The following is a 25,655-nucleotide window of genomic DNA, read 5'->3' as shown; positions in this document are numbered from 1 at the left end:
AAATTGACTGCGCTATATAAGTACGGTAAATAATAATAATGAAAGCCTTGCAATGATTTCTATGCAGATTTAAAAATGTGCAACAAAATCAGGTAGTTTACTTTTTAAATTTGCCACAGTCGTTGTGACATAATGTAAGAAATACTACCATATTGTTATTAAGGAATGAGGCGCTAACAAAGACACACACATGTGAAGCACTGACTTGGTGCATAAAAAAAAAAATATCCATAACCCATGCACCTATGCAGTGTTTGCAGCAGTAGAAATCATCTAGCAGTCCTCTGGTTAGACGTGGGGCTGAGCGTGGACCCAGAACTCTGTCCTGCTCATCTAGAGATTGCAATAGTCCCCCCAGAAGGAAAAGCGCTGACACCTGCTGGGTAAGCTCTGACAACTTGACAAAAGAGGAGGACATCACCAAAACATGTTGCCATGGTTACCTTGTAAACCAGGAATGTTGTCCAGGAGCTACAAGGATGACACCACATCTCTCCTTTCGGTGGGCTTGCTGCAACCACTCAGCAGGTGTGCAGGACAGCGTTAACTATCTGTTTTGTAGCCTAGTTCATAAGAGCACCAGCTTGTATTTGTGAGAACAGAATGACATATGCAATATTGTTTTACAGGTCGGCTGTTCTGAAGGTTGAATCAAAGTATCAAATTTTGGAGTATAGTACAGATGATACTCCACCATGGTTTGGCTATGATCGTTATGGCAACCTGTTCAATGGCATGTCACATCTGGAGGAAGCCGATATGATTGATGAACCGATGGATGTATAGATCTACAGTGGAGTCATGGCATTTTATATATAAACATAACATGAAGGATTATTTATATCAGTTGGATACCTTTTTTTGCAATGTTGTTTGAGCACCACTGTCCTACTGTTGGTAGTACATCGGATATTCTCAATGCTCATTTTGGTGTCCTTGGAGAAGCATTAAAGCACTTTTTAGTGGCAAATCATTTAGAAAACACATGAAATCATTATTTATGAAATTATACTTTTGATATAAAAATTATAGTTGTAAACTCGGAAAATGAATATAAAGAATGCATAAACAGTCTTCACGCCCCTCTAAAAATGCCAGTTTTTAGATGGCAAAAAAAATCAAAAAAATCAGACCAAGATAAATCAATTCTGAATTTTGAAAAGAGATGAAAGAAATCCTTCCACATAAGTTGTACCAGTTTATCTGCAGTCTTCTCTTCTCTACATCTGTTCAAAAAGCAGAATTTCTAAAGCTTGTCTGGGCTGTCAGAAAAAAAGGGGGCGGAGAACTGAACTTACACTCTGCAGAGCTCAGTGAGAAAAGCTTTTAGAGCCGATTGGAGCTCCCTCCCCTGTCGCCTTGTTTCTTTTGATGTCAGGAGAACATGTCAGAAGTGATTAAAGCTGATATCAAAGGAACAAAGCAGCAGGCATAAACGACTCTTAGTGCTCTTAATTGAGACAAGTACACATTATAGATGGATATGCTTTGTTCATATTTCACAAAAGTATCATGTGACCTGCGTTTGGGGTGTCATTAACTTTTTACTGACATCTGCTGCAGATAGCAAATGGAGTGCATTTTGCATGCGGTGTCAATCTCACAGGAACACACAGCACATTCCTGTGCGATTCAAGTGTATGCATAGTGTGAACCAGCCCTTAATAAATTGGCCAATGATGCATGTCCACTGGTGTATAAAATGTGCCCACCTTTCACTATGGAGGGTCCTGTATCTGGCAGGATAGATAAAGTTTTATGAGCCAAGCAATTTAACAGCTTATTTTTCTTCATTTTTAGGATCAAGTCACCTTTTTTATATCCGCACAGGACCAGCTGTTCAGACTATCACTTTTCAATATGTGTATACAGTCTTTAAATCTTTAATTTTATATCCACAACTGAAATAGAAAAATGAGGCACAGAAGAAAACTATAATTCAATTTTTATTGTAAAGTGGATTGTCTAATACAATGCTTATTTCTTACATGGGCATAAGCTGGAACAAACTTGGTTACAGAAAGGTTAACCGTTACTCTGATAGACAGTACGCACATTCTAATAAAAGGACAGTGTAAAAGAATTAGAAAAATGCTTATAAAAAACAAAATACAGGTATCCCACAGGCTAGAACAGAGATTTGTATTGTCAGCATTAGAAATGTGAACCATGTATTAGCTAGCCCAGTGCTGTCCACCTCAGTATGTGAGAGCCAATAGTCTGTACTAATGGCCAGCAACCATCTTAGTAACATAATTCATTAGACAAAAGATTGGGCCTATTCCAAAATCTTGGCTGGTATAAGGCTCTCAAGAACGGATGTTGTACAGACTTCTCTTCACAACAAAGAGTTAGTTTTGCTGACAATACAAAGTTTAAGTGGTACTAAAAAACTCGACAAGGCACAGGTATAAACCATTCTGTGACCTAGAACTGTGAATAGACACTACATTTAAAACCGCAGCATTGTTAGTCTCTTCAGCTTGGGTGTATGCCAATGTTTTTTTTCTGGAAGATGCTGTCCTTCTATAACACTTTGGTCTCAAAGGCTTACCATAGAATGAAGGCTTTCCTGGGATAATGCTGATCAAAAGAAGTCACCCCCTGAGCTCTACAAGGAAGACAAGACGTGTCCATATAGCTGTTGCAAGGCACATTGTATCAGACAATGTCTTCTTAAAGTTTCATGATGATTTTGGGATATCGTCCCAGGATTTCACATAACAGTGCCTTTAAACACACTCCAGTTTAATCTAAAATCACAGACATGTATTCACAGGCAAGTAAATATGATAATTCCTCATCCATACAAAAACATACTATAACCGGCACACACGTGTTCTCCTGCATTTGCCATTTTTCTGTTATAGTAACAGTCATACAAGTTAAATTACAATACCCACCTTACCAACTGTAAATACAAATGGAGAGGAAACCCCACAATTTAAAAATGCTTGTTCATAATTTTACATTTGACTTAATTGCTATGCAAGCCAACTTATCCAGTCACACTCCGGTAAGGTCCAGCGTTTTCTAGGAATCTCAGGTCGTATGAAGTTTTAGTGATTGCAGCCAGTCCTGGAGCTTCAAGTACACGGTGCCTTTCCTGGCCTCTGCTTGAACCCATTTCTGCGTCTCGTTCATCAAATTCATTGTTGCTGAAAATAAAGCACAGTGATAGGCTGGATTAGCTGAATATAATGAATGTTCTGTGGGAAGGGAGACCTGTCGGAGGAGCAACTTGCAAAAAGCACCAAGTTGAAAGTGTTGGTATGAACTTAATACGCTTTAAGGCATCATTTACATGGACATACCAATCCATATGGTCATGTGCAGGGCCCATGAAGGCAGCCTATTGAAATCAATGTCAGGTGCCAGCTGCAGGAACATCCTTGCAATCCTGGAATGCACATTCTTGCGGGTCAGATGCATGGACCAGGATGCATTCTGCATCCTAATCCATGCATTGGATCTGCACGGATGTATACTCCAGGATGTGCATGCTGCTGGCCGTCTGTGGCAAATTTCAACAGGTTGTCTGCACACCCCTGCATGGAACACCTGCGCTGCTGCGCACACCAGAAAGCTCAGGACAGCCCTTCACATGGGCTGTCCTACGGATTCACATGGGCGTAGTACGGCCCTACAGATTCACATGGGCGTACTACGAATTCACATGGGCGTACTACGGCCCTACAGATTCACATGGGCGTACTACGAATTCACATGGGCGTACTACGGATCTACAGATTCACATGGGCGCACTACGGATTCAGATGCCCATGTGAGTGAGGCCTGAATGTAAACAATGAATAACCTGAGACATTTTTTATTTTATTTAAGATGCTTAATATGGGGCTGTCAAAAGGAAAAAGTCTGCAATGGTAGTTCCTACATTTGTCTACAAGATCTAAAGGTTTGGTACCCACATTAATCATACTGGTAGACATAGAAGCAGTCATGTTTACACCTATTGCACTGGATGATTAACACAAGCGTAGGGACCATATACATGGGCTTGAGACTCAGAATCAACTAAGAGGATTTCAATTTTCAGGTGCTCCCGAGTTGGTTCAACATGTATGTAAACTCCAACAATGTACTTATTTTATAAGCTACCCTTCTGTCTGTTAAATATCCCATTGGGAGCATTAAGTTATAAGTGTTTCAATGCAAAAATACCTGTTAACCAGACAGAAATCCAGAGCAATCATGTGTAGTCTGCAATGTTATCTCAAGCAGCATTATTAGTCCTGCCCAGATTCAGGACTGTGGCCTATAGCATTAAACCCCCCCCATACCATGGATATGAAGAAAGGGGAGACCTTTTGCAGTTCTAGCACACTTCTTGCCCTAGGCATAGGGTGACAATATTTATCTATAGATACAGAGAACAGTAAGCGAATGTTGTCACCCAAACACAGGAAACCAGACACACTACATCTACATTCTGGTAATCTGCAATATATTAAAGCGGGAGTCCGCCGGGAGTTCCGCCGTTTTTTTTTTTAAAAGCCAGCAGCTACAAATACTGCAGCTGCTGACTTTTAAAATAAGGACACTTACCCGCCCAGCGCGCCCTGAATAAATCATGGACACATAGATGGGTGGGTGGGTGGATTTGCTTTGAATATTACGAATGAATTTAACAGCATTTTCAGTTTGCGGTGCTCAGACAGTGTTAAACTCTGCTTTAAGGACTAAGCCCATATTCCAAAACGATGCAGCAACAGAACAATAAAACTAGAGGAGCTACAGTAATTTATGCGACCACAGTTTAAATATGTGTAACATATTTACCTTTTATAACGGTTAGGCCCTCTGTTGAAGTGTTCACGATTTCCTGTAATTTAACCTCAGGATTAACATTCACTCTAGCTCCTACTAGCTGTAGGTACGCCTCAAGGTCTGCAGGTATTTTCAACATAATACTTCCTACAAATGGCAATGGAAGTAAAAATTAAACATCATAAACTAGACAACATTATAGATACAGGCAGATCAAATCTGAGAACTGTAATTGCACGTGTGAAAAGTCACCATGGGTTTAATTCTGAAGCACTATCACAAGTCACTAAGGAATTTTCTTTTGAAGCTCTATATAAATCTCTATCGTTTAAAGCATTCAGGCCACATTTTTTTTCTTCTGGCATCTCATAATAATGCATTAAAGAGGAAGTAAACCCTGATGAGTTTACTTCCTTTTTCATTCCCTGCAAAGGTAAAGCATAATGGACTACTATGCATCGCATAGTAGTCCATTATGTGTCACTTACCTGACACAGGAGCCAGCGATGTCACCGCTGTCCCCTGTAGTCCGCTGCATCCATCTTCTTGGTGGGTCTCGCTGCTCCGCCGCTGTAATTCGGCGAAGCCGCGATGACGTCACTCCGGCGCATGCGCACGGGAGCCGCCACGCGCGGCATATCCATCCGCCGTTAACAGTGCCGCGCTCAGTGCGCCGTAGACAGCGGTGCCTGTCTTTCGGAAAATATCTCCTAAACCGTGTAGGTTTAGGAGATATTTCTTGGATCTACAGGTAAGCCTTACTCTAGGCTTACCTGTAGGTCAAAGTGTGTTGTAAGAGTTTACAACCACTTTAATAACCAAAATAAAGGTTATATTGTTTGCTATTGGATCTGAATTTTATATAAACATTTTTATACTTCTAATTAAGAAAATCCTCTTCTGGCCACTGCCATGATGATTGTGGACATGTGAAGCCCAATCACAACCTCTTCCCGGATTTGCGATGGAGAGGTGCATGCTGGGTAACCAGCATGCACCTCTCGATCTCGCGTATGCATGATGCTGTGCTGGCCATATCGCCAATTGTTTAAAAAGGTGCCATAACGCCACAAAGCACTGCCACGAGCGATGAAATCCCACCCCCTAATAGGCAACACGATCTATCAAGGCGCAAAGGCGGCGCTGAAACAGTCCCCAACGGGTAATCCCTGCTTTCCACCGGGTCTATCACAGGCACAATTTCGACCGTTACGGGACAACAATCTCTCTACGGCCTCTCAGTTTGTACTACGGGGTAACTGGACTTCCATCCCGGATCTTATGGACCCTTTCGGTCCATATCGTCTGGATTTCTGGAACGCCTGTCGCCTCCACCATTTTCTCCATTCTCTCCCGAACCCCCCAGGCTATACCAGACCACTCACTGCTTTTGAGGAATACTGTTCTGACACTGAACCGACCTCCCGAACCCTTTCTAAAATGTACGTTCTACTCAATACACCTGCACAACCACCACATATCGCCGGTCTCACTAAATGGGAAACGGACCTGGGCTGCACCTTTACACAAAAACAAGTTAACAATATACTGCGGTTCACTCTGCGGTCTTCGATTTGCACCAAAATACAAGAGACAAACTATAAAATTCTGGTCCGGTGGTACTTGACGCCTAGTCGCCTTCACACCATCTACCCTGACACGTCTGAGTGTTGCTGGCGCTGTTGTGAAGGACGGGGCACACTTTTTCATGTTTTTTGGTCCTGCCCTAAACTGTCGGAGTTTTGGGCCGCGGTCCGGTCCATCTCTCAAAAATTTACCGAATGGCAAATCCCTAATGATCCAGCCTTTTTTCTACTGCATGTTTCGGATTTACCCCCTAAGAAATACGCGCGGTCGATACTACGTCACTTAACGAACGCGGCCAAGTCCTGCATCCCCTTGTTTTGGAAACAGCAAACACCGCCTTCGGCGGCGATGTGGATAAGGAAGGTGGAGGATATAAATAAACTGGAAGACCTGGTGCTTACGGCCCAGGATCGACAAGAGACGTATCGAAAGACTTGGTCTCTCTGGAACGCATTTGTGTACTCAGATGAGGGCAAAGCTCTATTGGGCCGTTGATTCTATTGCTACTGGTACCTGGCGGCCGAGTAGGTGATGCCAATCCCACCCCCCCCCCCCATACCCATCGCCCCCTCCCCTTGACTTTTCCTCTTCCCCCCCCCCTTCCTCTCTCCGCTCTCTCTCTTGGCCGCAGCTCCGAACCTGCTCCTGATGACCTTATGCCGAGGCGCTAGGTTAGGCCTCGGCATGATTGCTTCTTATGAAGAGGCGGGGGCACCTTGATTGGTCCTGGCCAGGGGGGTTCAGCCCCCTGCGGCTAGTAGATAGGACATTTTTTGCTGATCATTTATATGTTCCCGGGCTAATATCTGTACGGCATGTTTGTGAGGCTGCGACCTCTTTTTTCCTTTGTTATATTTGTTATTGTTTGTTTTGGGGCTCTCCCCATGTGTGTCTTTGACGCTCAAAATATTAATAAAGTGATATTTGCAAAAAAAGGTGCCATAACAACGGGCGGCAACAGAGGAAGATCCTGCCCCATTATGGCATAGATGTGATCCGCCTTAAATTGGGAAATAACGCAATTTTTGCTCACAGTACTGCCCACTGACTCTTGGGAAATTACGACTCACATTTCCCATGAGCACAGGTGAGGGAGGAAGTGATGCGGAGCTCTGTGGACCCGGAAGTGGCAGATTAGGAGCCACTACATAGCAGCAGGGCATTTCTGGCGAGTTAAAAAATAAATTACCCCCAAATATTTATTAATACTATGAAAGGACTGTAAATATGTTTTATAGGGTGGAACTCCGCTTTAAGGATTGAAATTTTTCTTATGTGTGAAATTTGTTCACATTGATTTATTGCACTGGAATATTTATAGCACATGTATAGCACCATCCATTCTTTAATTTTCTTTGGAAGTACTATATATAGATTGATAGTTTACGGAAAAAAAATGTGTTCACATTGATATATTGCACTGGAATATTTATAGCAAATATTTAAACATGCTATATTAGGCTGGGTTCACACTGCTGTGGTGTACGAGATCGGATGTGATTCGCACCACACTGCAAATCACATGCAATCTCTGTGCGATGCGATTTCAGCCATACAGATAGTATGGCTGAATTTGCATCGCATCCGGCCCAAACTCGTACAGGACCCTTTTTTGGTCTGCAGCAGAATTGGATCGCATGGGTGTTCACACCATGCAAAATCCGATTCCTGTCCGAGTTTGCAGAGCACACTGCGATATGCAAACTGATTTGGGGGCGTCATTAACTTTTCACTGACACTCCCAGCAGTTCGCATAGGGCAGTGTGAACTGCCGCCAGGAGGCATGCGATGCGGGAACCCGCAGTAGATTCGCAGCGTTCCCGCATCGCAGCAGTGTGAACCCAGCCTTAAGCAGATACATTTATGTAGTGGGACACCACATTTATTTATTTTTGCACTTGCACTTTATGGATTGATAGCATGTTTGAATATTTAGTTTGCAGTATTATTATCTGGAGATATTTACACAGCGCGGCACAATATTTATATATAATTGCCTGATTTAAACACAAAATATGGGAGTGTGACTGGTGTCAGCAGCAGAAAGGCATTACATGTCCTTGCATCAACGGGATGCTTCTTTCAAGGCTTTCAGCCCAATATATTATGGATAGCTTGAAGGATTTTATTTTATAACGTTTAAGCATTCCTTCACAGGTTGCCACGCAATCTCTGAGCAATGAGCAACATTTGCCTCATGGGTAACCCCTATGAACAATGATCATTTTGGCCATCTGTAAGGAGGGGTATGTTCCCAACCACCACACATGTAAGGAGCATTCTGCTATGTGACATCACACTAATTTAACTTTGGACATAGTAGCTATTAGTAAGGATTCCCTGAGCCTGGAAAGTTCTTTTCAAGTGTTACAAAACCCAGTAATATGAATGTAGTTCATCTGCCCCCCTGCAGTGCCCACAGCTTAGAAATCTTCTTTTTACATTAAAATACTGCCACTATATACCTCTTTGGCTGATCTGTATACCACAGTCACATGATAAACTGCAGGGTCTGGCTGAGTGTTCAGGTAGGAGGATATTGCCACTGTGCCTTCCTCTGGATCAACTGTGGGTATAGGATTGGGTATATGGGATTGTATGATATTTTTTATTTTATTTAGTTTTTTATGGTTGAACTAGATGAACTTGTGTCTTTTCCAACCTATGTAACTCATTCTGGTATCAGAGGCGGATCAGCCATCAATCAAAATGTGACATCCCAGCCGCTGTGTTTTTTTTTTTAGTTGCTGGGCATGGAGGAGGGAGGGACTGGGCTGTCATTTAGGATCTGTGTACATGCCCACAAGTGTGATGTCAAGATCATGAGACCTGAAAAGCTCAACAAGGAAATATTCTCTCCAGCAAGAGACCAAACTGAGCATGTACAGGGGGACCACTCTGTCTTATCTGGCCCTGCCCAGAGAGACCCTGCAGGAGGGGGAGCATCTGTGCATAGAGGATCAAAGAGCCTTTTTACACAATACAGAGGATTAACCCCTTAAGTTCCACAGTGAGTATAACAAGCATGCCATTTTGCATATACAGACAGATTTTACTGTTGTGGGTTTAAGAACACTTTAAGGGTTCATCTGTGTTAAAAGGGTTGGTGCAGCAATCAAAAAATCCAGCCAGTAAACCATGTGTACTTATCTTCTGATAATGGCAATATACTGTATAAAGCACAATAAATGTGGTTTCCCACAAGAATTATTATAGTCTTCTGGATACTAAAAGGATTAAGCAAGCTTGTAGGTAATTTACAACAATCCAAAACAGAATTGTCTAGGATACCTGCATCAATAATCTACATTAAAACATAACTTTTCTTCTTACCAAGTTCTCTATCAGATGGCAAAAAAGGGACAGCTAGTAATGACACCCCCTTCCTAGATATCTCTTCAGTGTGATCTGCCTTCATGACAGGCAGAAATCCAAAAGTGCACCCACAACACTTGGCATATGCACTCCAACTTGGAACATGGGCAATGGCTAATGACGTTAGGCACCAGTGCAAAATACCACTTCCAGTCCTGCTTGCCCAGAAGTGGGCACTATACTTTGTGCTGAAATCATGGTGTATCTTGTATTTTCCAAATATTTTCAATTGGTGAAAGTTCTGGTCTGCAGGCAGGTCAGTTAAGCACCCAGACTCGTCTACCACAAAGTCATGCTGCTGTCACAGATTTAAGCATGGTCCTGCTGAGATATGCAAGGCCTCCCCTAAAAAAATAAAAATAAAAAAAAAGGACGTCTGGATGGGAACATATGCTGCTCTAAAATCTGGATAGATCTTTTAGCATTGATAGTGCCTTTCCATACACACTAATACACCAATGCACCCCCAATACCATCAGAGATGCAGGATCTTGAACTGAGCGCTGAGAAGAAGCTGGAAGGCTCCTCTTCTATTTAGATGGAAGAGGCAGTGCCCATGGTTACAAAAATCATTTTGATTCGTCAGACCAAAGGATCGGTTTTTTACTTTGCAACAGACCATTTTAAATGAGCTTTGGCCCAGAGAAGATGGTGGCATTTCTGAATCATATTCAGATATGGCTTCTTTGCATGAAAAAGCTTTAAAAGGGATTGTAAAAAGGCAGAAAGAATTTTTTATCTTAATGCATTTTATGCATTAAGATAAAAAAAAAAAAACTCCTGTGTGCAGTAGCCCTCCTCAGGCTAATACTTACCAGAGCCCATCTCTATCCAGCAATGTTGCAGGAGTGCATCAGCTGCCCGGGACTCCCCTCCTCATTGGCGAAGACAGCAGCATCACGCAATTTTTGTGCAAACACACAAATCCCGGTTCGGTCAGGGGGGAGGAGAAAGAGTGCGTGTTCCTACTAAGTAAGAACAACGATATGTCTCCTCCTCTAGTCACTCCCATCCCCCCCAGTTAGAACACAGTGAGGGAACACATTTAACCCCTTGATCACGCCCTAGTGTTAACCTCTTTCCTGCCAGTAACATTTCTACAGTAATAAGTGGCTATTTTTAGCTCCCAAAAAAGTCTCAGAAGTGTCAGATCTGTTCACCGCAATGTCACAGTCCCAATAAAAATCACAGATCGCCATTACTAGCAAAAAATAAATAAAAATTACATAAATCTATTCCCTATTTTGTAGACGGTATAACTTTTACATGAAATCAATACACGCTTATTGCGATTTATTACCAAAAATATGTAGAATACATATTGGCCTAAACTGATGAAATAATTAGGTTTTTTTGGAGATATTTATTATAGCAAAAAGTACAAAAGTGTTTTTTTCAAAACGGACGCCCCCTTTTTTGTTTAAAAAATAAAAACTGCAGAAGTGATCAAATACCACCAAAAGAAAGCTCTATTTGTGGGGGAAAAAGGAAATTAATTTTGTTTGGGTACAGCGTCGCATGGCCACGCACATTTTTTCAGTTAAAGTGATGCAGTACCGTATCGCAAAAAAATGACCTGGTCAGGAAGGGGGCAAATTCTTTGGGGGCTGAAATGGTTTTCCTGCTGCCACAGAAGGCGGGGGGGGGGGGGGGGGGCATTGGCTACCAGCTGCAGCATTGGGAACATATTACATATTCCATCCTAAAAATGGGTGGAACATGTAACATGTACCAAAATGTGAACTTATTAACTTGCATTTTTGGATGGCATTACAAACCGTGTGCACATACAGTAATTTTTTGGAAGTATCCCTGAGCCCTTGCAGTGATGTCCATCATAGAAGCATGTCTGTTTTTAAAGCAGTGCCGTCTGAGGGCCCAAAGATCCCGGGCATCAAATATTGCGTTTTGGCCTTGCCCCATGTGCACAGAGTTTTCTCCAATTTCTCCGAATCTTTTGACATTATGTACTAGAGATGATGAAATACTGTATTTAAAGTCTTTGCATGTAAACATTGTCAAACAAGTTCCCCAACACAGTTTTTTGTTGCCATGTCACAACTTTTTTGAGACATGTTGCTGCCATCAATTTTAAAATTATCTTTTTTGAAAATCTGATATGTTTTCTATTTACTATTGTAAATAAAATATGGGTTTACGAGATTTTCTAATTAATACATTCTGTTTTTATGTAAATTTTGTACAAATGTCCCGACTTTTTTGTATTTGGGGTTGTAGATTGAAAAACAATATAGCGATAAGGATGTTTTCAGTGTGAAAGTAGTGTTCACCCTTTGGCAGCAAATGCTGCTTCACCATAGGTCATCTGCTGGTGTATGTGTACCAAGGTGAAGCACACGTGCCAAGTGATCTGGGTGCACTTTGAGTTCTGCCAGCTGGGAGGGTGCATCCTACTTGAGGGATAAATACGGAGGGATGCAGTATAAACACCACTATTGGCCACCAATCTATTTTAAGCCCCTTTTTGCCCTCTGACCACAGAAGTTTTAATCTGAGCTCTATAGCCAAAATCTAACTCTGTGTTGAAGTGGAAAACACCACATTAGTCATGGTTTCAATATTTTACATGGTGTTTATGGCATTTTCCACAAGTGATATATTTTATATTTTCACATGTACCCCTAATGACCCTTACACACGATCCGACTATCGTACAAATTTCGGATCGTGTGTACACTACTTTCAACAGCCGTTCACGACTGTTCATCCAATATTCGATAGGACATGCACGGAAATTTTCCTCATACGATTCCAGATCGTACGATTTTCGTTTAGTCAGTATAGTTGTCTTCCGAAAATACAATACAAATACATTACAACACATGCCATCACTTACGATTTTTTTTCTATCGTACGAGAATTTTCGTGACTTTATTTAGCTATTCAATTTCTACTTGCGATTATTAACCGAAAACGGTCGTCTGATCGGTTGTACGATATTCGGATCATGTGTACGGGGCATAAAAGAGTGTGTTTTATGGATTGTTTTTAAAGTTCTTGGCCTTTGCCTCCACCGAGCCCATTAACCCTTTTGCTGCCACAGACTTAAGCACTACGCTTGCAACAGCACTGGCATGAACACAGACTATATAGCAGCTGGGTTTTTGTTTACCTTTTTTAGACTGAACTGTCATCTTTGTTGTAGAAGTGCTTCAGTGGTGGTAAAGTCACCCAATTACTTTCACATATAGCAATGTGTTAGAACGTTTTAAAGCTGCTCCTTGCCAACATGAATACAAACGAAAACACATGTACATGTATACAAAAACACCACAGATTTGCTATTACCATGCATGCCAGAAGTGAGAGCAATAGATTTATTAGGTTCTTTATTCACGGTTAACGCTAATCTGATGACATGTAAAGACTTTTAAAGCCTCGCCCACAAACAGTTTTGAGAACTGTAGTTTTGTTTTGTTTTTTACTGTTAAAGCTTGACATGTTTGGTGTCCAATTACGTAAGGTAACCCAATGTTTTAAATTTTATCAAAACAATTGGGTATTGTGTGTGTGTACTAATAATAACCATTTAGCGATCCCAGCCTCCACACTGCGGAAGGGCGGTTGCCCTGTGCAAGATCACATAACTAGTACGTGATCTGACGCTTCTGGGTCTGGGGCGACTCATACCCTGCCAAGGACACACTCTCATTGTGATTGGACACAGCAGAAGCCAAGCCGTGGGTCCGATGGACCTGATGTCCGCCGGGAGTCGCCGATCATTCGAGATTAGCAGAATGATGGTCTGCTTATGTAAACAAGTCTGATCACCATTGTTTGATAAGGGAAGGTAGAAATCCTGCGCTTCTGCCAAGTAGGAACACGGATCTCCACCTTCCCACAGTAAATACACCCCCCACACAGCATGCACTCCCTAGGAACACATTTAACCCATTTGATCGCCCCCGATTTTAACCCCTTCCCTGCCAGTGTCATTAGTACAGTGACTGTGCGTATTTTTTAGCACTGATCACTATATTAATGTCTGGTTTCCCAAAAAATTTCAAAAGTGTCACTTCGTGTCCGATTTGACCGCTGCAAGATCACAGTCCTGCTATTAGTCGCTGACCACTGCCATTACCAGTATAAAAAAAATAAAAAAAAATTCCATAAAAATATCCCATAGTTTGTAGACACTAACTTTTGCACAAACCAATCAATATACGCATATTGGGATTTTTGTTTACCAGAAATATGTAGCAGAATACATATTGGTCTAAATTTATAAAGAAGTTCAATTTTTTACATTTTATTGGATGTGTTTCATCACAGAAAGTAAAAAATGTTTTTTTTTTCCCCAAAATTTTCTTTTTTTTTTAATCGCACAAAACATAAAAACCACAGAGGAGATCAAATACCACCAAAAGAAAGCTCTATTTGTGGGGAAAAAAAAGGACACACATTATATTCGGGTACAGCATCGCACGACGGCGCAATTGTCAGTTAAAATAACGCAGTGGATTATCGAAAAAAATGGCCTGGTCAGGAAGGGAGGTAAACTTTCTGGAGCTGAAGTGAATAAAGTAGAACTATAGGCAAAACTTTTTTTCATTTTGGTTAGAATAAGGGAGGGTTAGGACCCCTGTTGGTTTATATTTTGCCACCTATGCCTCATTGGGGAGATTTACCTTCACTTCCTGTCCCATAGCCAAAACAGGAAGTGAGAGGAAATGCCTTCAAATTAGGGGAATCCCTTGGGGACCCCTAGGTCACCAGAACTAGTGTCCCCATTGGAAGATTTCTCATCTATTCCTGTTCTGGGGACAACCCAAAAACTGTGATTTTCTTTTACTTTCATTGCTAATGGTAAACATGATAAATAGAGAGGCTGAATCTCCCTAACGGGGACAAAGGCTGCAATAAAAACAGAGAGGTGTTCTAATCCATCGCCACTCTATCAAAAAAAAATCCTTTAGTTACACCTTAATTTAAATGTATTTTTCCCCCCAAAATATAGATTGGATGAATAGTAACACCACCGTTGTGTGACAAAGAAAATGCAACAGCCACCATTTTATTGTACCGAGTTTTAAGTACTCTTCAGATATAAAATGTGCATTTTCCCACGTGCAAATGGTACTTACCGTTGTCAGATTTCAGATGCACTTTACCAGCTTGACTGACATATACATCTATTGTTCCATGTGTTGTAGAAGCCATTAAACTTCCATCTGAGGAATCTGAAGTGTACAAAAAAATAGAAATGAAGATAGAAAGCAATTCAGCAAGCTACTTTTTCTTTTTTTTTTTTTTTTTTTGTGCCTACATTAGGGTTTACAAATCTCTGTTAAAGGATACTGGTTACTATTATTCTATCATATATGTCCCAACATATTCCTAGAAAACGTGTGTGTCAGAAGCATTGGGGAAACTGGATAGGTTTACAAAGTGGAACCAGGAATATACCACACACAGAAGATGCTGAAAATGTTGCCACTGACTTTGAACTGCATAAAGAAGCAGTGGTAGGATACACACACACACACACACACACACACACACACACACACATATCTGTATTTATCAGGCAAACCACAAAGATAATGAATGTAGTTGGTGGTCAAGCAACAGGGCTGACCCCCCACAGCCCCAAAAAAAAAACGGCATCATTGTTCAATTACAAAACAAGCTTTTGGACAAAATGCCCTTTAGGCAAGAAACGCTGCACATATTGTATCAAATAGCTTAGTAACATTCAGGCTCGGATCACATATGGGCCATATGCTGCTCACAGCAGGGTTCCGATGCGTGCTGGTTCAGTTTCAGGCCCGATTTTAGCCCAAATTTTGGGCTGAACTCAGACCTGAAATGGACCCAAAGACACACAGCGTTTTTCTGCAAAACGCACCAAAACTGCTGCAGAGATATGTGAACCGGCTCCATAGAGAGCCAGTTAAAATCTCCTGCTATTGCGAATTTGATGCGGGGATCCCACATCCAATTCACAATGGTGTGAACCCAGTCTTATAGAGATTGGTTTTAACCAAAGTGGTGCTGCTGACATTTCTAGGTTTTGAATGGTTTGTGGGAAAGGTGGAGGCAGGGGATAAGATCTGAACACCTAAAAATCCTATGACGGAACAAATGCAGCCTTAACACGCCCTTTCTGCTCGACAATATATTATCAAACCAGCAGATAAAGGAGGCTCAATTGTTGTAATGGATATGACAGACTATGACAAAGGGGTTTTGGGGCAGTTATCTGATCTTTCTGTATATTCCATACTCAGATGAAATGAAGGGTCTATAATTGTTATCATAGGTGTATTCTAAATGATAAAGACAGAATATCAACCAAAAATCCAGAAAAACGCACCATACAAATGTTATAAATTGAGTTGCAGTTCAGTGAGTAAAGTATTTGATGCACAAGCAAATAATAATTCTGGCTCCCACAGACTGGCTACAGTATGTGCTCATGTGGTACACAGATTCTTCCTGTCAATTTAAGAAGGTGCTCCTAACGACAACGTGTTATGTGTATAAAATAGACCTGTCCACAGAATCTTTCTTCCATTCAAACCTCACTATCATGGGATCAGCCCAGAATTAAACGGAAGGAGCTTGTGAATGATCGCAAGGCAGTTGGGACCAGTGTCACAAAAGAAACCATTGGTAACACAATACCTTGTTGTGGATTGACATCCTGCAGCACCCACAAGGTCCCCCTTCTCAAGAAGGCACATGTACAGGCCAGTTTGAAGTCTGCCAATAAACATCTAAATGAGTCAGAGAAGGATTGGGAGAAAGTGTTGTGGTCCAAAATTGAGCTCTTTGGCATTAACTAGACATTATGCTTTGGGGCCGTTTCTCTGCTAAAAAGGTACAGGCCCACTTTGTCGCATTAAAGGGCTAATGGATGGAGCTATGTATTGTAAAATCTTAGATGAGAACCTTCTTCCCTCAGCCAGAACACTAAAGATGGGTCTTCCAGCATGACAGTGACCCAAAACATACCACCAAGGCAACAAAGTAGTTCCTCAAGAAACACATTAAGGTCATGGAGTGGCCTAGCCAGTCTCTAGAACTTAATCCTATAGAAAATATTATAGAGGGAACTAAAATTTTGAGTTGCCAAGCGACAGCTAAGAAACCGTAAAGTGGATGTAAACCCTCACATATACCCAGTGAAGTAAACAGCCTCAGATCATACACAGGGATGAAACAAATCTCCCTACATAGGTTTTACATGTATATCTGCTTTCTTCAGCTTTATATGCCGTTTAGAAAGTTCAGATCGTGCTAGGAGATTTTCTCTTCCTGTTCAACACTGCAGTGACGTCTGGGCATATACAGCCAGGACAGCCGATTGGAGGAAAGGCATACATACACCCCACTCTCCTCAAAAGGTAGAGACTTTCAGAGCTGATCATTGAATAGTCTCAGGCTGCTTTTATCATATGTGACGGAGAACTTGTCAGGAGTTATCAGGCTGATAACAGAAGAACGGAGCAGGAGACAACTACGGGACATAGTGCTTTGAAGAGAGATAAGAAAACACTGCAGATATAAAGTTGTGCTCATAAGTTTACATACCCTGGCAGAATGTATGATTTCTTGGCCATTTTTCAGAGGATATAAATAACACAAAAACTTTTCTTTCACTCATGGTTAGTGTTTGGCTGAAGCCATTATCAATCAACTGTGTTTACTCTTTTTAAACCATAATCACAACAGAAACTACGCAAAGGACCCTGATCAAAAAAGTTTACATACCCTGGTGATTTTGACCTGATAACATGCACACAAGTTGACACAAAGGGGGTTGAATGGCTATTAAAAGGTAACCATCCTCACCTGTGATCTGTTTGCTTGCAATTAATGTGTATGTATATAAAAAGTCAATGAGTTTCTGGACTCCTAACAGACCCTTGCATTTTTCATCCAGTGCTGCACTGACGTTTCTGGATTCTGAGTCAAAAGCAAAAGAATTGTCAAAGAATCTGTGGGAAAAGGTAGTTGAACTGTATAAAACAGGAAAATGGATATAAAAATATATCCAAGAAATTAAGAATGCCAATCAGCAGTGTTCAAACTAATCAAGCGGTGGAAAAATGAGGAGTTCTGTTGAAACCAAACCATGGTCAGGTAGACCATCTAAAATTTCAGCCACAACTGGCAGGAAAATTGTTTAGGGTGCAAAGCAAAACCCATAAATAACTTCAGGTGAAATACAGGACTCTCTGAAAATGTGCTGTGGCTGTTTTAAGATGCACAATAAGGAGGCACTTGAATAAAAATGGGCTGCATGGTCGAGTGACCAGAAGAAAGTCATTACTACGTAAATAGCACAAAGTATCCCGCTTACAATATGCCAAACAGCACAGAGAAGCCTCAAACCTTCTGGCACAAAATAAAGTGATGAGACCAAAATTTAGCTTTTTGGCCTCAACCATAATTGCTTCATTTGGAGAGGAGTCAACAAAGCCTATGATGAAAGGTACACCAGGGGTTGACAAATTTGCTTGGATTCTAGGAGCCAGCTAAAAAAGTGAGGAGCCAGGTCCGTGACGGCGATCTAGACCTGTCCCTGGCCTGACATGGAGACGAGTGAGGGGAAGATAGCCCCCAGCCCCCCACATATGAGATCACCTCTCATTGGACACACCGCTTGAGTGCTAAATGGCCGCTGTGATTGGCCATTTAGCATGATCTGTGATTTGCTGTATCCAAGGGACACGGCCAACACAGAACTTCCCCGATGCGCGCCCATGGCGGCGTTCAGAGGGGAAGTAAACAGGAGGATGTCCAGGGACGCCCTCCCGGCAATTGGTGTCCGCGCTGTAGACATCTTTTGTCTATAGCGCGGGCACGAAGTGGTTAACAAAAGAATGTGACTTTTATTTCCGCCATGTTCCCGCTTATTAACGTCATATCCCCGCTAAGGGTTAGATCAGGTCCGCCTGAAAAACTGACAGGTGAACCTGATCAGACAGCCCTTGTGAAAGGGGTCAAGCAGGGAGGATTACAAATAATATTTTTTTTTTTCCCTTAATTAAAATATTTTTTTTTACTTTTTACAAAAAAAATAATAAATAATAAATAAATAAATAAATATTATATTTATTTATATATTATATATATATATATATATATAATATAATGAGTAGCCATTTACCAGCCACCACACTCACCGTTGGGCAAAAGGCGCCAGATGACGCCTGCAATCACTTCCTTCTCTTCACTTTGGGAAGGAAATGGGCGGGCAGTGAAAAACAGGCAGGGGAGCTTCACTCCATTAGGATTAATCCACCACAAGATGGCGCCAGACTACCGAAAGATTTTAGAAGGCCGCAAAGCCGCGGCCTCAATTACTGGCCGGCGCGGCCCGATGCAATTGCGCGGCGGAGTTTGGGGTCCAAATGGAGACAGGATACCCCAGCAGCATTGCCCCAGGCGCCAGGACACGAATTCTAGTCGCAAATGTGACCGGGCGCCCGGGGTTTGTCGAGCCCTGAGGTACACTATTCCTTCTGTGAAACACAGAGGTGGATCGCTGATGTTTTGGGGATGTGTGAGCTACAAAGGCACAGGAAATTTGGCCAAAATTGATGGCAAGATGAATGAAGTATGTTATCAAAAAATACCGGAGGAACTTTTGAATTCATCGGCCAGGAAGCTGCGCATGGGACGTACTTGGACATTCCAACATGACAATGATACAAAACACAAGGCCAAGTCGATCTGTCATTGGTTACAGCAGAATGAAGTGAAGGTTCTGGAGTGGCCATCTCAGTCTCCTGATCTCAATATCATTGAGCCACTCTGGGGAGATCTCAAACGTGCAGTTCATGCAAGACAGCCCGAGAATTTACAGGAACTAGAGGGTCATTTGGGTAGTTTCTTTTGCGATTATGATTTAAAAAGAGTAAAAACAGTTGATTAATAATAAATGGCTTCAGCCAAACACTAACCATGAGTGAAAGAAGTTTTTGTGTCATTTATATTCTCTGAAAAATGGCCAAGAAATCTAATTCTGCCGGGGTATGTAAACTTATGAGCCCAGCTCAAATTTCACGAATCGGGTTTACATCCACTTTAAGGATTTAGAGAAGATCTGTAAAGATCAGAGGACCAAAATCCCCCCTGAGGTGTGTGCAAACCTGGTCACCAACTACAAAAAAAACATCTTACCTCTGTGCTTGCCAACAAGGGTTTCTCCACCAAATTCCAAGTCATGTTTTGCTTGGGGATTAAAGTGGAAGTAAACTCCCTTATCGTTTTCAGCCAAGGAAGCTGCCATCTTTGCCTCTGTTTAATCTTCAACTGCTATGGTGCTGCACATGTGATTATGACACCAGCCATTGGATGGTTTGATAGTTTGGCTGAGAGCACAGACAATGTGCAGTTAGCATTCCCAGCATGCCTTTTTTTTTTTTTTAACTATTTAAATCGATGGGTTTACTTCCACTTTAAATAGTTATTTCACTCACTGAACTGCAACTCCATGTATAACGTTTGTATCGTGTTTTTTCTGGATTTTTGGTTGATATTCTGTCTCCATCATCTAAAATACACCGTTGATAAAAATTATAGCACCTTTTCTTTTACATACTCAATAAGATATCTAAGGATGCCATATACAGTGCCTTGCGAAAGTATTCGGCCCCCTTGAACTTTTCAACCTTTTGCCACATTTCAGGCTTCAAACATAAATATATAAAATTTGTATTTTTTGTGAAGAATCGCCAACAAGTGGGACACAATTGTGAAGTGGAACGAAATCCATTGGATTTTTGAAACTTTTTTAACTAATAAAAAAATGAAAAGTGGGGCGTGCAAAATTATTCGGCCCCCTTGCGTTAATACTTTGTAGAGCCACCTTTTGCTGCGATTACAGCTGCAAGTCGCTTGGGGTATGTCTCTATCAGTTTTGCACATCGAGAGACTGAAATTCTTGCCCATTCTTCCTTGCAAAACAGCTCGAGCTCAGTGAGGTTGGATGGAGAGCGTTTGTGAACAGCAGTTTTCAGCTCTTTCCACAGATTCTCGATTGGATTCAGGTCTGGACTTTGACTTGGCCATTCTAACACCTGGATACCTTTATTTGTGAACCATTCCTTTGTAGATTTTGCTATATGTTTAGGATCATTGTCTTGTTGGAAGATAAATCTCCGTCCCAGTTTCAGGTCTTTTGCAGACTCCAACAGGTTTTCATCCAGAATGGTCCTGTATTTGGCTGCATCCATCTTCCCCTCAATTTTAACCATCTTCCCTGTCCCTGCTGAAGAAAAGCAGGCCCAAACCATGATGCTGCCACCACCACGTTTGACAGTGGGGATGGTGTGTTGAGGGCGATGAGCTGTGTTGCTTTTACGCCAAACATATCGTTTTGCATTGTGGGCAAAAAGTTCGATTTTGGTTTCATCTGACCAGAGCACCTTCTTCCACATGTTTGGTGCGTCTCCCAGGTGGCTTGTGGCAAACTTTAGATGAGACTTTTTATGGATATCTTTGAGAAATGGCTTTCTTCTTGCCACTCTTCCATAAAGGCCAGATTTGTGCAGTGTACGACTGATTGTTGTCCTATGGACAGACTCTCCCACCTCAGCTGTAGTTCTCTGCAGTTCATCCAGAGTGATCAGGGGCCTCTTGGCTGCATCTCTGATCAGTCTTCTCCTTGTCTGAGCTGAAAGTTTAGAGGGACGGCCAGGTCTTGGTAGATTTGCAGTGGTCTGATACTCCTTCCATTTCAAAATGATCGCTTGCACAGTGCTCCTTGGGATGTTTAAAGCTTGGGAAATCTTTTTGTATCCAAATCTGGCTTTAAACTTCTCCACAACAGTATTACGGACCTGCCTGGTGTGTTCCTTGGTCTTCATGATGCTCTCTGCGCTTTCAACAGAACCCTGAGACTATCACAGAGCAGGTGCATTTATACAGAGACTTGATTACACACAGGTGGATTCTATTTATCACCATCAGTCATTTAGGACAACATTGGATCATTCAGAGATCCTCGCTGAACTTCTGGAGTGAGTTTGCTGCACTGAAAGTAAAAAGGGGCCAAATAATTTTGCACGCACCCCTTTTCAGTTTTTTATTTGCTAAAAAAGTTTAAATTATCCAATAGATTTCGTTCCACTTCACAATTGTGTCCCACTTGTTGGTGATTCTTCACAAAAAATTAAAATTTTATATCTTTATGTTTGAAGCCTGAAATGTGGCAAAAGGTTGAAACGTCCAAGGGGGCCGAATACTTTCGCAAGGCACTGTATCTACCAGGGAGACAGATTGTAGCTGGCAAGGAGTCTAACTGCACTTGTGAAATATCTTGACAGAATTATTTCTCCCTTAAAACAAGGAATAAAATCAGTTATATGTCCATCCATCCCTGTGTGTGTGTGTCTCCATCCATCCATCCATCCATCCCTGTGTGGTGTGTGTCTCCATCCATCCATCCCTGTGTGTGTGTGTCTCCATCCATCCATCCCTGTGTGTGTGTGTCTCCATCCGTGTGTGTGTGTGTGTGTGTGTGTGTGTGTGTGTGTGTGTGTGTGTGTGTGTGTGTGTGTGTGTGTGTGTCCAGCCTACCTGTGTCCCGAGCCTTTGTCCCGAGCCTCCGTCCCGTGCCTTGCCTCCTTGCCTCCGTCCCGTGCCGTGCCTTGCCGCCGTGCCTTGCCTCCGTCCCGTCCCGTGCCGTGCCTTGCCTTGCCTCCGTCCCGTGCCCTCTTCGTCGGCGCCTCGGCGGCCATTGTAAAATTCAAAAGCTGCGCCGCCGCCTTCGCCTGTGATAGGCGGGACACTGAATTTCCCAGCAGCCTGTGTTCCGCCTATCACGGACATCGTATCATCCTCGTCCGTAGTACGAGGATGATACGATGTCCGTGATAGGCGGAACACAGGCTGCTGGGAAATTCAGTGTTCCGCCTATCACAGGCGAAGGCGGAGCCGGAGGCGCGGCTTTTGAATTATAGAATGGCCGCTGTCTGTCTGCTCGACACGCTGATCGAGCGGGCAGACAGCGATGACTCGAGTATAAGCCGAGGGGGGCACTTTCAGCCTCAAAAAAGAGGCTGAAAATCTCGGCTTATACTCGAGTATATACGGTAAGTATTCAATTAGAGACAAACTGGTGCAGCAACCAGTCACCCCAAATTTTTTGTTGCATGTTCTCACTCTTTCTCAGCTGAGTTTCACAATTATTGATCATACACCAAAAAAATAGGAGTGGCAACAGGAAATTGTTTCTTGAGAAAAAGGGAGTAGACTGGATTGAGCATTTAGATACCCTGTAACCTTGTGGACTTAATTGTGATTTACATTGGTTTCTTTAGCCCTGGTTCACAGTGCGGCTTTGAAATCACGCTACTTTAGCGCGATTTCAAAGCCGCAGATCGGTGCAATTTGGACTGGATTTCATTACTGCTTGTGACTTTTTTTGTTTTGTTTTTTTAACAGAAGTCAATGCAAAATCGCAAAGAAGTGCAGGAACCATTTTCAAAAGTTGCTGCATGTTGAGTCGCAGCAATTTTAACAGTTTCTTCGCCAACAATGGAGTGCGATTTTGAATTGTCAAATCACACTGGTGTGAACCAGGGTTTATTTTTTCAGACAGATATAAATAATTTTATGTATCTCGAGATATATTAATTTTGGTTGGATGTTCTGGTTTTTTTTGTCTCCTTTTGTCGTTTAGAGAATAATTTATCTGCTTTCCAATTAAAAAAAGAGTAGAGGAATGGTCTGTTTAAGCTGGAAGGACATTTAGTCCAAAAGCTTGCATTGTAATGGAACACTGATTAGAACTACTATTATTTTACTTTGAATTTACAAAGTGTTGCAACCTTGGATAAAAAAAAAAGGAACGATATATACTGTATGTTGTACAAGCACACACATACTGTAATATTAGAATTTTTTTTTAATAATATATATATATATATATATATATATATATATATATATATATATATATATATATATATATATATATATCCCCATCTATATATTATACTGTATGTGTAGTACACATAAAAATAACCCACTGAAAGCAGTTTTACCAGAAATTAATATAGGTCAAATGCATACCTACTGTGATATTTCCTCGTTCTGTATGAAGTTTTGTATCGCCTACAAAAAAAAAAAAAAAAAAAAGATCAAAATAAGCAGAAAAAAAATATAAAAATCTATGAGAAAAAGATTAAAGGTATACTTAAAAGTTCAGGCCTTTGATAACTGAATTTCAGGTTATGGGGCTTAAATTTGACTTGGATGTGCAGCTGGGCCTATCATCCAAGGGGTGGCACAGAGACCCACGGATCAATTTGAAGACTAACACAGATATAATAATAGTTTTTATCTGAAAAGCCTTACATATCTGACTACAGAAATCATCGATTTGGGACATGAATGACCTTCCATACAGTCAAACAAACATGACATTACCAATACAATGTATATAATAGGGTTGCATTCATTTTTATTTATTTTTTATCCGAGTATGAGTACCGATACTGTTGGTCAAGTACTCACCAATACCAAGTACTGACACCTTTGCAGTGCGATTTGAGCCCATATAAATTAAATATGGCTCAAGTTGCACTGCAAAGAATTGCATGCAATTTGAACATGAATGCAGTGCCTGTCCAAATCGCACTCGGTTTGCCGCACCACTCCTGTGTGATCCTAGGCTTAAATCACAGACAAATCTGAGTTCACACAGGTGTGGGGGAGGAAACCACATGCGATTCAGACATTATGGGCTCAAATTTTACTGTTACGGGTATCGAAGAACTTTCACGAGTACTCATGAAAATACTTGGCATCGGCACCAATACCAGTATCGGTGCAACCCTAGTATATAAGGTCTAGATTTTGGAAGCCTTTCCCCATGTAGATCTTTAGGGTGTTGCATGCCATCAGCTGACTATTCTCATGCATTTACCTCCTAGCAAACCCTCCTAAGTAATCCAACAGTGAATCTGTCTGCTATTACACCAGATGTTTTTTTGTGTACTGAAGGGCCAAGATGTACACTATATGGAGATGAAGAAGTGAAATAAGAGTTGCTCTGAGCATTGGAAACAAACTCTTCTAATCTGTAAATGGAGAAAGTGGCATACAGTGGTTTCTGGTAAGGTATTGTTTAAAAAGGAATTATATACAGAAGCATTCACTGGGCATTCAGTCTCCTGTTTTGAAGGAAATGTAGTATCTATAAAAGGCTCTGAAGCCACGTTCTAAAGTTCAATATCCAACAGTACGAGGTCTTTCTGTGGTTCCACTTTAGGATTTCCAAAATGACACAGCCCATAGTCATCTAAGGAGCATTCTCCCCCACGACAAGCAGATGTTCACATCCTTCACAATGACTAACGCCGCATACACACGATCGAATTGTCCGGCGGAATTGGTCCGGCAAACAATCCGCCAGACTTTCTAACGAACGGACTTGGCCACAAACGGACACTCCGAAAGTCTGGCGATTTCTAATGCGATGACGTACAGCATGTACGACGGGACTAGAAAAAGGAAGTTCAATAGCCAGTAGCCAATAGCTTCCTTCTCGTTCTTGCTTCAGAGCATGCGTCATTCTTAGTCCACCGGACTAGCACACTGACGAACGGATTGTCCGCTGAAAGCCAAGTCTGGCGGACAAATTTCGAGTCAACACTACTTTAAGTCCGCCGGACTTTACGATGAAAAAGTCCGCTGGAGCCCACACACGATCGAATTGTCCAGCGTACTGTGGTCCAATCGTGTGTACGCGGCACAAGACTTTCATATGAAGGTCCAAGCCATTCTAGAAAACCTGGCTTATCAAAAACATTACAAAAGAGCTACGTTTTATTCATTTGCAGCTATGAAAACATCAACCTACTGAGCAAAAACTACTGAAAATTCTATGTATCCTATTAACTGTGACCAATAAAACTGTTAAA

At 41.7% G+C, this 25,655-nt stretch overlaps 2 protein-coding genes across 4 annotated transcripts in view; one reads left to right on the top strand and one right to left on the bottom strand.

The window, feature by feature from the left end:
• Positions 1 to 982, top strand: part of FBXL13 (F-box and leucine rich repeat protein 13) — a 234,129-nt gene extending 233,147 nt beyond the window's left edge. For both annotated transcript variants that reach the window (XM_077471772.1, XM_077471773.1), the window contains exon 21: positions 630 to 982. In XM_077471772.1, coding sequence (XP_077327898.1) covers positions 630 to 786 — 157 coding nt within the window. In that variant the 3' untranslated portion in view covers positions 787 to 982. The remainder of the gene's footprint in view (positions 1 to 629) is intronic.
• Positions 983 to 1,928: 946 nt separating this feature from the next.
• FAM185A (family with sequence similarity 185 member A) overlaps positions 1,929 to 25,655 on the bottom strand; it is a 90,943-nt gene continuing 67,216 nt past the window's right edge. Inside the window, exons 5-8 of one of the 2 annotated variants that reach the window (XM_077471775.1) lie at positions 23,803 to 23,844; positions 14,856 to 14,951; positions 4,801 to 4,935; positions 1,929 to 3,158 (exon numbers count right to left, since the gene is read on the bottom strand). In XM_077471775.1, coding sequence (XP_077327901.1) covers positions 3,043 to 3,158; positions 4,801 to 4,935; positions 14,856 to 14,951; positions 23,803 to 23,844 — 389 coding nt within the window. In that variant the 3' untranslated portion in view covers positions 1,929 to 3,042. The remainder of the gene's footprint in view (positions 3,159 to 4,800; positions 4,936 to 14,855; positions 14,952 to 23,802; positions 23,845 to 25,655) is intronic. The other variant, XM_077471776.1, reaches the window with a different exon arrangement.

The sequence above is a fragment of the Lithobates pipiens genome, unplaced genomic scaffold (genome assembly GCF_037356315.1).
Source record: "Lithobates pipiens isolate NorthernLeopardFrog02 unplaced genomic scaffold, aLitPip1_a1.2 Scaffold_8, whole genome shotgun sequence".
Classification (NCBI taxonomy): Eukaryota; Metazoa; Chordata; class Amphibia; order Anura; family Ranidae; genus Lithobates; species Lithobates pipiens.
The sequence above is the reverse complement of the archived record's forward strand: the minus strand, read 5'-3'. Positions and strand labels throughout refer to the sequence as shown.